Source organism: Petaurus breviceps, unplaced genomic scaffold (genome assembly GCF_028583685.1).
Source record: "Petaurus breviceps papuanus isolate PSGF00001 unplaced genomic scaffold, PetGlider_PUasm1.0 90919, whole genome shotgun sequence".
Taxonomy (NCBI): domain Eukaryota; kingdom Metazoa; phylum Chordata; class Mammalia; order Diprotodontia; family Petauridae; genus Petaurus; species Petaurus breviceps.
Genome location: NW_027187378.1, coordinates 33891307 through 33904567, shown reverse-complemented (window position 1 = coordinate 33904567; position 13261 = coordinate 33891307). Strand labels below are relative to the sequence as shown.

Genomic DNA, 13261 nt, shown 5'->3' with positions numbered 1-13261 from the left:
AGCTCCTTGAGCCCCCCCATTAGACTGTGAGCTCCTTGAGCCCCCCCCATTAGACTGTGAGCTCCTTGAGAACAAAGAGTATTTTTTGCCTTTGTATCCCTAGCATGTATATAGTAGGAGTTTAATAAGTGCTTGTTAACTTATCTTGAAGGCAAAGACTGTATTTTTGCCTTCCCAGTACCTAGCACAGAACCTTGCACAAATAGGTGATGAATAATTGTTGGTTGAATTGAATTAAATGGTCATTAGTATCCATTTGGTCAAAATTAGAGGGCTTCTCCTCTCCCACTGTTGGGCGGGGTGTGGGACTGAGGAAACATCACAGCAGGGCATTTATGACTTCATCTTTTAGAGTTATCCAAGATTTAAATTAATTTGAAATGGATTTTTTCAGATGTTTGCTGCTGATAACAAAAGTATCTGATGAACACATCTATGTACATGTGAATATGTACATTTTCAGTAGTCCAGGAGTGAATGCTTGGGATTCAGGGGTACGCACCCCAGGGAGAAAGAGTAGGCAGGAACTTCTGAGAGATGGATTTTGAAACACAAAGCTAAGAGCTGCATTTCCCTCTTTTTGACTTCCCATTTCACTGCTCCCTGATGGCATCCCAGCTCTTCATCTTCTGTTTGATAGCCTTCCCTTGGAAAATTCCTGTTGATCTCATCTCCCTGAGACCTTTCTGCTCTGCCCCATGCTCAGTTGTCAGCCATGTTAGAATTTAAAACTGAAAAGACCTTTGAAAATCAGTCTAGTCCCTTCCACATGCAGAAGAGAAAATTAAGGTCTAGAGAAGGGGTGTAACTTGACCAAGGTCACACAGGTTGTAAGTAATAGAACCACAATTTAAATACAAATCTTCTTTCCAGTTCAATTCTCTTTCCAGTATATCATGTTTGCAAAATATCTGTCTTAGCTATGCAGAAGAGATAATCAAAAAACACAGCAGTAGATTCTGTTTTGTCCTCCCAGGGCAAATTTTTATCCTCCAATGGTTCTATTTTCCCAAATTCCACCCCAAGTTAAGATGTTGGCTCCTCTGCAGAGTGGGAGTAAAGAAAATATGAGTTTGGTTGAGCTGAGATGGGCCAAATTCTCTCTTTCCTGGATATTTTCACAAGAAAGTATTACCCCTTTTCCTATCCTCCCAATTCTAATTCTTAAGACTTGAAATGCTTCATATCATATATCCCCTGTTGAGACTTGGATTGAAACCACTTGGTTGTTGGCTCTGACTGCCGCCTTCTTGGCTGCTCTGACTGGTGCAAGTTACATCTCTTCTGTATGTTGAAATAAGATGCTTGTTATGGCATTAGAACCAAAGCATTCTTAAGGGGGTAATCACATTGGCTGAAAAAAAGTTCTATATTGGATTGCCCTCTTGCCAAGTGCCAAGGGTTCCCAGTTCTTACTATTCATGGCGTGTAGGAAACTACAGAGTAAATATTCCTGGACCTGGAGTCAGGTGGCTTGCATTCGAACCCAGAAGCTCTCATTTGCTAGCTATGTCCCTGAGCAAGTCCTTATCCAGTGAGATTTGGTGTGGTGTAATAGATTGAATGTTGGGCTTTGGAGTATAAAAGATCTGGGTTCAATTCCTGTCTCTGATATTTCAAAAATTATGTGACCATGGGGAAGGCACAATCTCTGTGACCCTCAAGTTCCAGTTTCTTTGTTAGCAAAATAGAGAATGATAACAGCAGAATTTGCCTCACAGCATCATCAAGAGGCTCACCTGAGATAATATAGAGAAATTAGTGCTTTACAAATTTTAGAGCGCTACTCAAGTGTCAATTCAGAGGCAACATATCCTAGTGGACAGGATACTTGACTTGGGGACTGGAAGACTCCAAATCTGGTCAAATCTAGTCTCTAGTGTTGGCCTAGTGGCAACAGACAGTAACATGAGTGAAATAGTCTGGGACCTCCCAGAGCATGATATCTGTCCTAAATTGATTAAAATAATTGATTTGACTTTGGTGCCAGGGCTGTAAAAGGAGAAAGAAATGTTCATTTACATCAATAAGAAGAAAAGTGCTGTTCAAATGTCAGGATGGTACTCAGTTATTCTTCCTCTCCCTAACCTCAATTTCCCTCTCCCCCATCTCTCTTCCCTTTCTCTCCCCCCTTTCCCCTTATTCCTCCTTCTGTCTCTCCATCTCCTCCTTCTCCTTCTCTCTCCCCTTCCCTCCATTCCTTCTCAGTCTCCTTCTTCTTCTCTCTCCCTCTCTTTCTCTTTTTTCCCTCCCCTATGCCTCACTCTCCTCTTCTCCCTTCTCCCCTCTCCCTCCCCCTCCCATACATTCACACATTTTCTGGGTATTTATTTCCATACCTTTAAGAAAACATCCCCCATCTCCCACCCCCACCAGTTGTATACCCATTCAGTGGGGGCAGATGAACAGCAATACAGTTTAGCTGGTCACAAATATATTAGGCTCACTGAAGGAAAAAAGGAAAGGAAAACTCAGGTGTAAATTAAGCTTTTTCATCTTCTGGGCTTTATGCCTGGGAACCTTTCAAAGGAAAAGCATCTCAGCATCTTTTTTTCTTTTTTTACATTTCCTTTCCCCAATTTGTTGTTACCCAGAGTAGAATGCCAGCTGCACACGTTGCTGAGGCCCTCCCTGGCAGGAAGCCTTGGGGCTCAGAGGGTGGGACCAGAATGCATCCTCTCTTTTTATCTCTTGTTTCCAAGGAGTTTTGACCAGTCTCTATAATGGTAATCATATATGTTCAACTGAAAACCACTACTTATAATTGTAATTAATTTTAATGCCCCTGGAAATTTCCCAAGCCCCAAGGCTATTAATCACCCACTACATAACAGGTCCTGTGACAGGGGCATGAGATACCAAAACAAAAAAAGATTTAGTCTCTGACATCAAGGACTTTTCTAGGTTTAGTTTGTTCTGTTTCCAAAACTCTAGATACTCCTCCTATGTATATCTACCCAGTCCTTTCTTTTTAAACATTTTGTGATGTATAATTTCTTTAAATTAAAAAAGTTAGTAAGCATTTGTTGTCTCTCCTTCTGACATCTTCCCTCCCCCTTCTTAAACAAATATACATAGTTAAGTAAAACAAATTTCCACATTGTGGGAATTTGAGTCTCATTCCATACCCGAGTCCACCACCCCGTTATTAGGAGGTGGGTAGCATGTTTCATCAAGAGCCCCCTGGAATTGTGGCTGGTAACAGCATTGTTCAGAGTTCTTAAGTCTTTCCCAGCTGTCTTTACAATGTTGTTTTTGCATAAATTATTCTTCTGGTTTTTCTTCACTTTTTTAAAATCATTTCAGTTGTTTGACTCTCCATGACCCCATTTTGGGAGTTTTCTTCTCAAATTCATTGGAGTGGTTTGCCATTTCCTTGTCCAGCTCATTTTACAGATGAGGAAATTGAGGTAAACAGGGTTAAGTGATTTCCTAGTAAGTGTCTGAGGCTGGATTTGAACTTAGATTTTCCTGATTCCAGACCCAGTGCTCTATCTAATGCCCTTTCTCACTTTATCTTACATTAATTCATACAATTCTTCCCAGATTTCTCTGAAATTTTCTCTTTAAATTTCTTATGACACAAAAGTATTTTATTATATTTATATTTCATAATATATTTAGCCATTCTTCCATTGATATTCACCCCTGTATTTTCCAAAAAGAACTGCTATAAATATTTTCACACATGTGGAACCTTTCTTTGATCTCTTTGGGTTACAGACATAGTAATGCTATTGCTGGGAACCCAAACTTTTCTTTGTGAGGAGGCAGAAATGTCATCCATCCATTCTATAACCACCTATTAGGCATCTATTAAGTGCAAAGTATGAAAAGGTCTGCCAGAAGAGACAGAGGCTTCATTATAGCACAAGCCCTGCCCTCCAAGGGATTACTGTCAGTAAGGGGGAGGGTGTCCTTCAGCACAGAGAGGAGTTCACTTGTGTGTGTGGAGCTGAATAGCCATGTGAGCCCTAGTGGGGAATTCTCTCCTAAAGCGCTGGGCACTCCTTTCTGGCTATGTGGTAGGGAACTGCTACTGATGAGAACGTTTGTCATTCTCTAATAATGGAGGACCAATCTGAATTAATTTAACATGAAAGAGAAAGGGGAATGATTCTGTTGTGATGAGCACAAGTGGCTGTGATGTTTTAGGGATTGCAGGATTTTCCTCTCTTTGTGTAGCATTTTCTGTGTTCCCCTGTTAGGTCAGGTTGGTTTGATCAGGTGCCTGGGAGTTTATAGATAATTTTCCCCAGGATAGTGGCAGCTACTGGTCATTTCTGTCTGATACTGTGCAAAGCAGTCAGCCCCTGATAGCCCTTCAGCAAGGGGAATCCACCTGTGGGGTGAAGGTAAGCACCCATCCTCTTGGGGGTCTGCTGTTTGTGTAAGCACATGTCTGCTGAGGTATTTCACTTTCCCAAGTGAAGTGGATAGCCCAGAGACACACACTCTCTCTCTCTCTCTCTCTCTCTCTGATAGTGTAATGGTAATGTAATTTGAATTTGAAGATCCCTTTGTGTTGGCAAAGCTAGCACTTAGCAACTGAGTAAGCCTCTGTTGGGGAAACACAAGGTATGAATTCCTGTCTCCTGTTACTGATGTAACAGGAAGGGGTTGGCTGAAACAGGAAGCTAATGCTGTGTGTATATAAGGAAAAGCCCCAGAGAGACACAATCAGAATTTTTTGGGACCAGCATCTGGTGGCAGAGCAGCTACAGAAGAGAGAATGGAGAACTGAGCCAAAATTTCCTGCGAACTTGTGGTGGTGGAGCTTCTTCTGAACTGGAGGCCCGAGCCAGGAGCCAGGAGCCAGGAGCCCAGGTGACTGAGGAAGCATGACTCGGATGCTGGGCTTGGTTGAGCCTTGAATTCCCTGGAGCAGAAATGGTGAAGGATCTGACATGGACCAGACCCTGTGAACTTCAGTGTGGAGTAAGACCTACCCAGAGAACTGGACAAGGAACTGGGAGCTGTCTGCCATTGAACCCAGGCGACAGTCTGGTGAATCCAGGTAGAATCTGGGATCATGGAAGGGGATCCAGGGAATCTGAGAACTGGCCCCAAGTCAAGATGAAAAGATCTCTCCTTGGGTACTGGAGTGCCCAAGTACCAAGTACTTGGGTACTTGGAATTATAGTTTACTAGTGACCTAAGGGGTGGAGGGTCTATATCTTCTATTGTACTTAGTGATTAATGATATTTAGTAATTGATTGATGAATAAGTGACTGATTGAGTTAATCAAGGTTTTGCCCCATGAGTGGAAGACTTTGCTGAATAAGTGCCTGACTGAGTTAACTTCAGAGTGCCCTATGAGTGGAAGACTTTGCCCCATGAATGGAAGACTTTGACTATTGTACTTTGAGATGATTGTTCTTTGTTCTAAATATTGTGACCACTTTGGTGAAAACTATGTGGCCATTTTAATGATAAGCTGTTGTGAATATTATATTATGATTTTCTGTGATAAGTTGTAATATTGAGAATGCTCTACCTTGATTTTATTTGGATGTTTTGCTTTGATTTGTTATGGAATAAATAGAGTGTTCACTAAACTGTGTAATCAGAACCTTAAAAGCTGTTCACAGTAGCATTCTTCAGGAAAGCTTCTGTGCATGGCATTACAGATAGTACCAGATATTCTCTCTCTCTCTGTCTTTGTCTTCTCTTTCTCTCTCTCTCTGTCTTTGTCTTCTCTCTCTGTCTTTGTCTTCTCTCTCTCTCTCTCTGTCTTTGTCTTCTCTCTCTCTCTCTCTCTCTTTCTCTCTCTCTCTCTCCCTCTCTCCTTCTCTCTCCCTCCCCTGCTCCCTCATTCTCTCTCACTCATTCTCCCTGTCTCTCTCTGTCTCTCTCTTACTTTGTATTGACTTATCTATTTATATATTGTGTCATCCCTGGAGATTGTTCCTTGAGGACAGGGACAGTTTCATTTTGGTTTTTCTCTCCCTAGTACCTTGCACAGCACCTCAGGTATAACAAGCATTTAGTAAATGTTTATGGGATTCAAATGAATTGAACTCTTTCCATTGATGGTGTTGGAAGCAAACCTTCACCCACATTCCCTGTGCAGCACCTTACAGTGTTTGGAGCAGGAGAAAAAAAGAAGACAGAATCCTAGAATCAATATGAAGAGTTGAGAGGGATTTTAAAGGTCAAGTCCAAGTAAACCCTAGACAAAACACCAATCCCATTTATAACACTCATGTGTTATATAATAATGACTTAGTTTCTACTAGATGGGAGATAGGCCTTCCTTTGAATGAATTGGAAGGGTCTGTTGGTCCTTGGGGCACAGGAGAAGCAGTGAAAAAAGTCATATGACCTGGATTAAAAACCCTTCCACTTACTACCTTTGTGACCTTGCTTCACTTCCCTTTGAATTGTTTTATCAAGATATTAGGAAACACCCTGTTTTCCAGAGGTAAGGCCCAGCAAGCAGGCTGAGTCCTGAGCTTGGCATAACAACAATCCTTTGTGCTCACCTTCTGGAGGATCTCAGCCACAGAACAATTCCAGAATTGTTTCTGGTCATGAAGCCCTGCTATGAATCACACTTATCACACTGTTGCTGTTACCCCTCATTATCAGGGCTACAATTCACTGTGTGGCCATAGTTATAAGTATTGAGATCTACCTACATTAAAGCGGGTCGCCCCAAATGTGGGTAGGACTCTGGCACATGCGGCTTTGCTTGCAAGCCATTTCCCTCACTCTTAAATTAAACTTCTGTTTGATTCATGACTCTCCTGTCTAGCCTGCTCTGTTCAGCTCTGGCCACCCACAGGTGAGAGACTGGTTCTGGTCCAGTTGAAATTCTTCATCTTTAAAATGAAACGGTTAAACTTACCTCATTGTAGTTGACAATAGGGTAGCATCAGAGAGGGGAGTGAGGTAATCCTCAAGTGTTTTCTTCCTCTGCGTGTGTGCATTTCTCCTGTGCTTTAAGGGTTTCACCAGTGGAAAAGGGTCTCACGTGTCAGGCACCACAGCCAAGCCAGCCAAGGTCTTGGGAAGAGTCTTCACAGGGCCTTGTCTTAAAGAATTTATGTCACAGCACTGACAGCATTCTCTGAGTCACTCTTTTCCCTTGGGTCATGTCTGTATTAGGGGTCACGGGACAATCTAGCTGCATTGACATTCCTACAATTAATGAAATTTTTGAGCGATTGTGTTAGAATAGTCATTGAATCACCTACTAACAGAATTTCAGATCTGGAAAGGCCTTTAGAGACTAGTCCTCTCATTTTAAAAATAAGGAAACTGCCAGAAATGGAAGGTGATTCAGTCAAGGTTGCATGACTAATTAAGAGGCAGAACCAACCCTTGAACCCAGGTCTCCTGAGTTCTAATTTACTGTTCTTTCCACTGTCTATATCTTAACACAATATTGAAAGTCAAAGATTATCCACTTCACAGTTTAGGGGGCAATAGATACTAAATATGTATTAACCTCAATTGGGAAAAAAGGGTTGTATTCTCCTTCAAGAGTAGTTAAACTTTGCTCTTTGTTCTGCATTGTACACAATCCCCTGTGCAAGCCTGTGAATTGCAAAATGATCTGTGATTCAAAGAGGTGACTTTGATCTTGACTGAACAGCTCAGGTATTCGCCTTGGGATACTTGAGGACTGAACACAGTGGCTGAGCTGGAAATGGACATAGCTGAGTATCTCCAGGTGTCATCTCATAGATTTTCTGCCATTTGATTTATTCAGGTCAACAAAGGTTTATCTATGTAGAACATACTGAATGCATAAAGATGACAGATGGCTTGGTCCCTGCCCTTAAGGAGCTCACATTTTAATGGGAATGTACACAAATAAGCATAATACAAAGGAGAACTCAATATAGGCATAAAAGAAAGTTCAGGAAAGATTCACTAACAAAATTTTAGGAGAGAGATAGAAGTTTGAGCAAAGGGAGGTGTTATGATCCCAAAGCTGGACCTTGAAAGAAGAGAAAGTTTTCTACAGGTATTGAAGAGGAGGGAATGTGATCCAGGCCATAGGGCATGGAGGTACTAATATTTAAAGTTAGAAGAGGGGAGGATGAGATCAAGGAATAGTTCATTGTGTTGTTTGATTAGAAAGCTGGACTTTATGAAGGGGTGTCACAAAATGAAACTGGAAAGGTAGGTTGGATTCAGAGAATGGAGGGCCTTAAGGAACTATTTAAGGATACATTTCAAAACAACACATGAACAGAGATTAGTAGTTTGTTAGCACAGCAATCAGAGCAATGCATCTGAACATTGCCAATAGAAAGGGATGAGGTGTGACTATAACCTCAGAGGAGGACATGGGTAGTTCTAACCAGGCTAGGACTGTGTGCAACATGTTTATTTAAGAAAGAGATTCAAGGTGATCATAACTGGTGAAGGTGAGGCTGTTGTAATTCTGTGGACACAGCAGGATCCAATTCAGGGAGAGAGATGGAGGGATTCTGTAGACTTCTTAATGCTACAACACAGAGCAACTGTGGTCCTTGAGGTGTCTCTTATTTCTGTGTGTACATGTATGTGTGTGTTCTTGTGTTCTGTGGGGAGTTCTCCCCTCTGAAAGTGATCCCTCTGTGTCTTTTACACACACACACACACACACATACACACACACATTCCTTCCATATGTCTGTTATATCTGGAGTCTGAGTACAGTTAAAATCATGAGTAATAGGTAATGATCCTGTAACTTCAAGTTCAGAGGAGTCTGCATACACTTCTCAAGATTTCTCAACAGCACTCCTGTCACCCCCACTCAAACTGCCATGACTCTCTATTACCTCCAGGATCAAATAAGACTTTCATTTGTCATTTAAAACTCTTTGCAATCTGGACCTAATCTATCTTTCCTCTTTTCTAGCCTTGTTTAATCAGTTCCCTTCATGTACTCTACAATTTAGCTAAACTGACCTTCTTGCTGTTTCCCATATACAACATCCCATCTCCCATCTCTGCACCTTTGCCCAGGCTGTCCCCTGCACTTGAAATGCAATCCCTCCTCCGTTCCACTTCCTAAAACCCTTAATTTCCTTCAAATTTTAACTTTGTCCTCCTTTTTGCACAAATCCTTCTTGATTCCCCCAACTCCTAGTGCCACCCTCCAAAATTGCCTTATATTCATTTTATATCTGTTTCATATAGATATGTATGTGTCTGTGTGTATACATAGATAGGTATATAGATATAACCCAATAGTAAGTAAGCTTCTTGATGACAGGGTGTATCAGCAATGCCATATTCACAATGCCTATGGAGATTACAGATATGCTGATATAATTATCCATCACAAAATACATCATGCTTGCCATATGGGGGAATAAACTAGAAAATTTATTAAGATACCAAAAGACTGAGTCCCAAAACCAGAAAGTGAAAGCCATCAGAGTAGTTATGACATTGGCACAGGTAGATAAAGTAGAAAGCACCCACATTTTCAAGCCTTTAAAACAGAACAGGCTACCTCAGGCAAAGGTCCTCCTCTCCCCACTCACAGCAACCACCCAGCGTCTGGGAAGCGCACTCCCAGCAGCTCTGGCCCCTGGCAGTCCTCAGCAGGAGTCCTTAGCAGAAATTCTGGCTAACTCAAAAAGGGCTTCGCGCTGCCTCTGCCACTGCCTCTGCTGCTGCTGCCGCCGTCACCGCCACCGCCAGCCACCGCCACCGCCAGCCACCGCAGGAACGCTAGCTTGGCTTCCGCTTCCTCTTGCTCCGCCCCTTCCTGCTATGTCAGCAAGTCCAATGGGGCATGGAAGATCTTTAAATCCCATAACCCTTACATTCGGCCCCAAGATCTTTCATGTCCCTTACTTGGCAAAAATACAGTAGGAATAACTGGTGTCAACAAAATTTCACAACAATATAACAAGAATAGCACACAATAAACACAGAAAACCATATTTTAGGGTGGGGCTTGAGCACAAGCTCCCCATCATTCCCCCCACCCCGAACAAATGGGGCCCCAAAATCTTGTGGTAAGGGGTGAAGATCTCTTCTTCTATGGCTACTTGCTGCTGAAATCGGATGTAGAGCTGTCCCTGTCCTAAGGGGTCCCATTTGAGAGGTCAGTTCTTAATATGCTTGATGCCAGGTCCAAGGGTGACACATCACAGTTGCAGACAGGGGGTGACATCCAGCTTAAGCTATCAGGCATCTACAGATGAAGGGTACCAAGCCTGTGGAAACAAATCTAACAAGGTGAACAAACAAAAAATCAAGAAGAAGCAAAGAGACAATAACCAGACTATTGTAACCTCACTCACGGTAGAATAAGTGACTTAAGGGTACAATTTTGTAAACATCTTCTCCAGAATAAACAATAGTTATAGTGTTATCCCTCCCATATGCTATAATCTCTGCAGCCTTTGGAACATCATCTGGCTTCCGTTTTACCCATACTTTAGCTCCTGATTTTATTCTATCAGTAGAACCAAATCCTTCAGTTCCTGTGACAGTTATTTTGGAAGGAGGGTCAATTTTTACAAGTGGCATTGTTTTACAAGGAACGATAATCACTTGAACTATCCTATCATTCTTGTGAATCTGTATGGGCCCTTCACCTAAATTCTGGAATGTTACAACAATTTCTCCTTGATAATTAGAATCTATTACTCCAGCCAATACATGTATTCCTTGAGCTGCTAATCCTGATTTGGGTAAAATCTGTCCAAAGTGATTTTTAGGGATTCTTATGCATATCCCAGTGGAGATTTTTCTTATTTCTTTTCTGTCCAACCAAAAGTCCTCTAAACAATGTAAATCATACCCCACTGAACCAGGTGGTCCTGGGTACAGTGCTGGGACATCTGGCCTCAAGGTCCAATACTCAATATTTGGGATCTTGTGTGTTTGTTGTTTTCTAATTTGCAGATGGGGGTCATCATTCTGGCTAACTCAAAAAGAGCTTCGCGCTGCCACTGCCTCTTCTGCTGTCGCCGCCGTCGCTGCCACCGCCAGCCACCGCCAGCCACCGGAGGAACTCCAGCTTGGCTTCCGCTTCCTCTTGCTCCGCCCCTTCCTGCTACGTCAGCAAGTCCAATGGGGCATGGAAGATCTTTAAATCCCATAACCCTTACACAGGGGCTGTTTAATTTTTGTCTTTGTGCCCTGATTGCCCACCATGTTCATGGCACATAATAGTTGCTTAATAAATGTTTGTTGATCGAACTGTTTTGGCTATTGTGGGTCTATGTTTTATCTATATGGTAGGACCAAGCAAGCAATTGAAGAGGAAAAACCCAACCAATCTACCATTTGTTCTTTCTGTCTAGGGCCAGGAGCCTAGTTAAATCTAGAATGCTTTTGACTTCTCCCACCAAAAAGACAGGTGATTTCGAATTGCTGTGGATATAATATGGATGTAGCCCCTCAAATATAATCTTAAAGTTGCTCATTTAAACTCGAATTCAAATCTGCAGTGGATTGGTGAACTCCCAGAGAGTAGGACCTGTACTGTGTACATCTTTGAAACTCTAGCACTGAATCTAATGCCTGGCACATTGTCATGAGGTGGCGTCTTTGGGATTGCTGAATGGGAGAGACCGTATGCTGTAGTGGATAGTGTTAAACATGAAGTCAGGAAACCTGGACTTCAATTCCAACTCTGCCTCTTACTGGTGATATGATCCTGGGCAAGTCATTTCATGTCTCTGGGTCTTCGTTCATCTGTCAAATGGGGATAATATTATTTATATGATGTACCTTGCAGAGTTGTTGTGAGAAAAGCATTTTGTAAGTGCTATAGAAATGGGACTTACCGTAATTAAGAGAAGTTTGTCAAATTGCACAGCACCCATGATCACTCCTTGTTGGTCTGACAATAGCAATGAATAGGGAAATGGGAAGCTGCTTTTCGGCATCTTTCCCCATATCTCTCTGATTCTTCAGCCTCAGATGAGTATTATTTAATAGTCTTTGAATCTCAGTTGCTTTACCCATACAAAGAAGATAATAAAACTATCCTGGATGAGAATGCATAAGGATAAATTTATGCTACCCATGAAGCTCCTTTAAAGAAAGGAACTATTTAAATGGCACCGTCATTTTTAAATGACCATCTGAGCAGACAATCCACGTTCCTACCGGCTGCTTCTCACAGTGAATGTCAGTTTCTCTGTGATTCATTTTCTGAGGATGATTTGAACTTTTTTTTAAATATTCTGTGCTTCTGGGTTGTTATGTTTGCAAACTTAATGAGTTATTGAATTGTTCTGTGGCTGCTGTGGCTTTATTTCATTTGAGTCACTGTTTCTTCCGTGACCTAATCTCACCAAAGCAGAATCATTCCTGATACATTCATCTTCTTGAACATCTCTTTGCCCTGCCTAACTATGTTCAGCCAAACCTTCTGCCCACTCCCGAGGACCCAACCTCACTCTCCTTGGCGCAGCTGGCTTATTTCCTGATGGTGTTGCAAGAGATGATGTCAATTAGAGGTTTTATCTTGTGCCTGGGGATGGTACATTGTTATCCATGACACATATTCTGTCTGCCCTTGAAATAAACACAAGCCCCCAGGATTGAATCAATGTGATTGGAGCATTTCTTTTCTTTGGAAGAGAATGGCTTCATGGTAGCATTATGGGATGTGACTTCAATTCATATGAGCGAAGATTTAGAGCTGAAAGAGGGTATAGAGATCTTCTTGTCCAACTCCAGTTTGCAGAAAGGAATCTGAGATACAGAGAAATTAAATGCTTTATTCAAGGTCATACAACTACTAAATGAGAGCTGCTGGATTTGTCCCCAGGTCCTCCAATCCCCAAACCAGTGGGTTCCACTGTTCCATGCTTCCTTCATTCATGTAGTGCTTATAAACTATCAGAATACCTGGATTCTGGTTTTCATTTGGCCACTAATTGGCTGTATGTTCTCCGGCAAAATGCTTATCTTCCCTTATTCTCAGTTTATCAATCTGTAAAATGTAGAAAATATGCCCCATTCCTCTTAGGGTTGCTATGAAGAAAACACCTTTTTTTCTTTTTAAAAGACTGTACTTCCCTATGTTACTCAGTCTGGAAGTGCAGTGATTAGTCACATACCTGATCCTATCTGGTTGGCACAGGACCTTTGACTCATTCTGTTTCTGATCTGGGTTGGTTTGCCCCTCCTTTGGCAAGCTGGCAGTTCCAACTGGCCTTCTCCTGAAAGTTCACCATATTGATTCCAGACATGTCAGACACTCAATCAGTTTAACATTTGTAGCTCAGAACTCTTGAGCTCAAGAGATCTGCCAGTCTCAGCCTCCTGCTACCAGGCTGTCAC

General features: G+C 42.0%; 1 protein-coding gene across 6 annotated transcripts in view; it reads left to right on the top strand.

Moving 5' to 3' along the window:
* Positions 1 to 11140, top strand: part of PSD3 (pleckstrin and Sec7 domain containing 3) — an 804858-nt gene extending 793718 nt beyond the window's left edge. For all 6 annotated transcript variants that reach the window (XM_069075744.1, XM_069075743.1, XM_069075746.1 and 3 more), the window contains one exon: positions 10868 to 11140. In XM_069075744.1, coding sequence (XP_068931845.1) covers positions 10868 to 11134 — 267 coding nt within the window. In that variant the 3' untranslated portion in view covers positions 11135 to 11140. The remainder of the gene's footprint in view (positions 1 to 10867) is intronic.
* The last annotated feature ends 2121 nt before the right edge of the window (positions 11141 to 13261 follow it).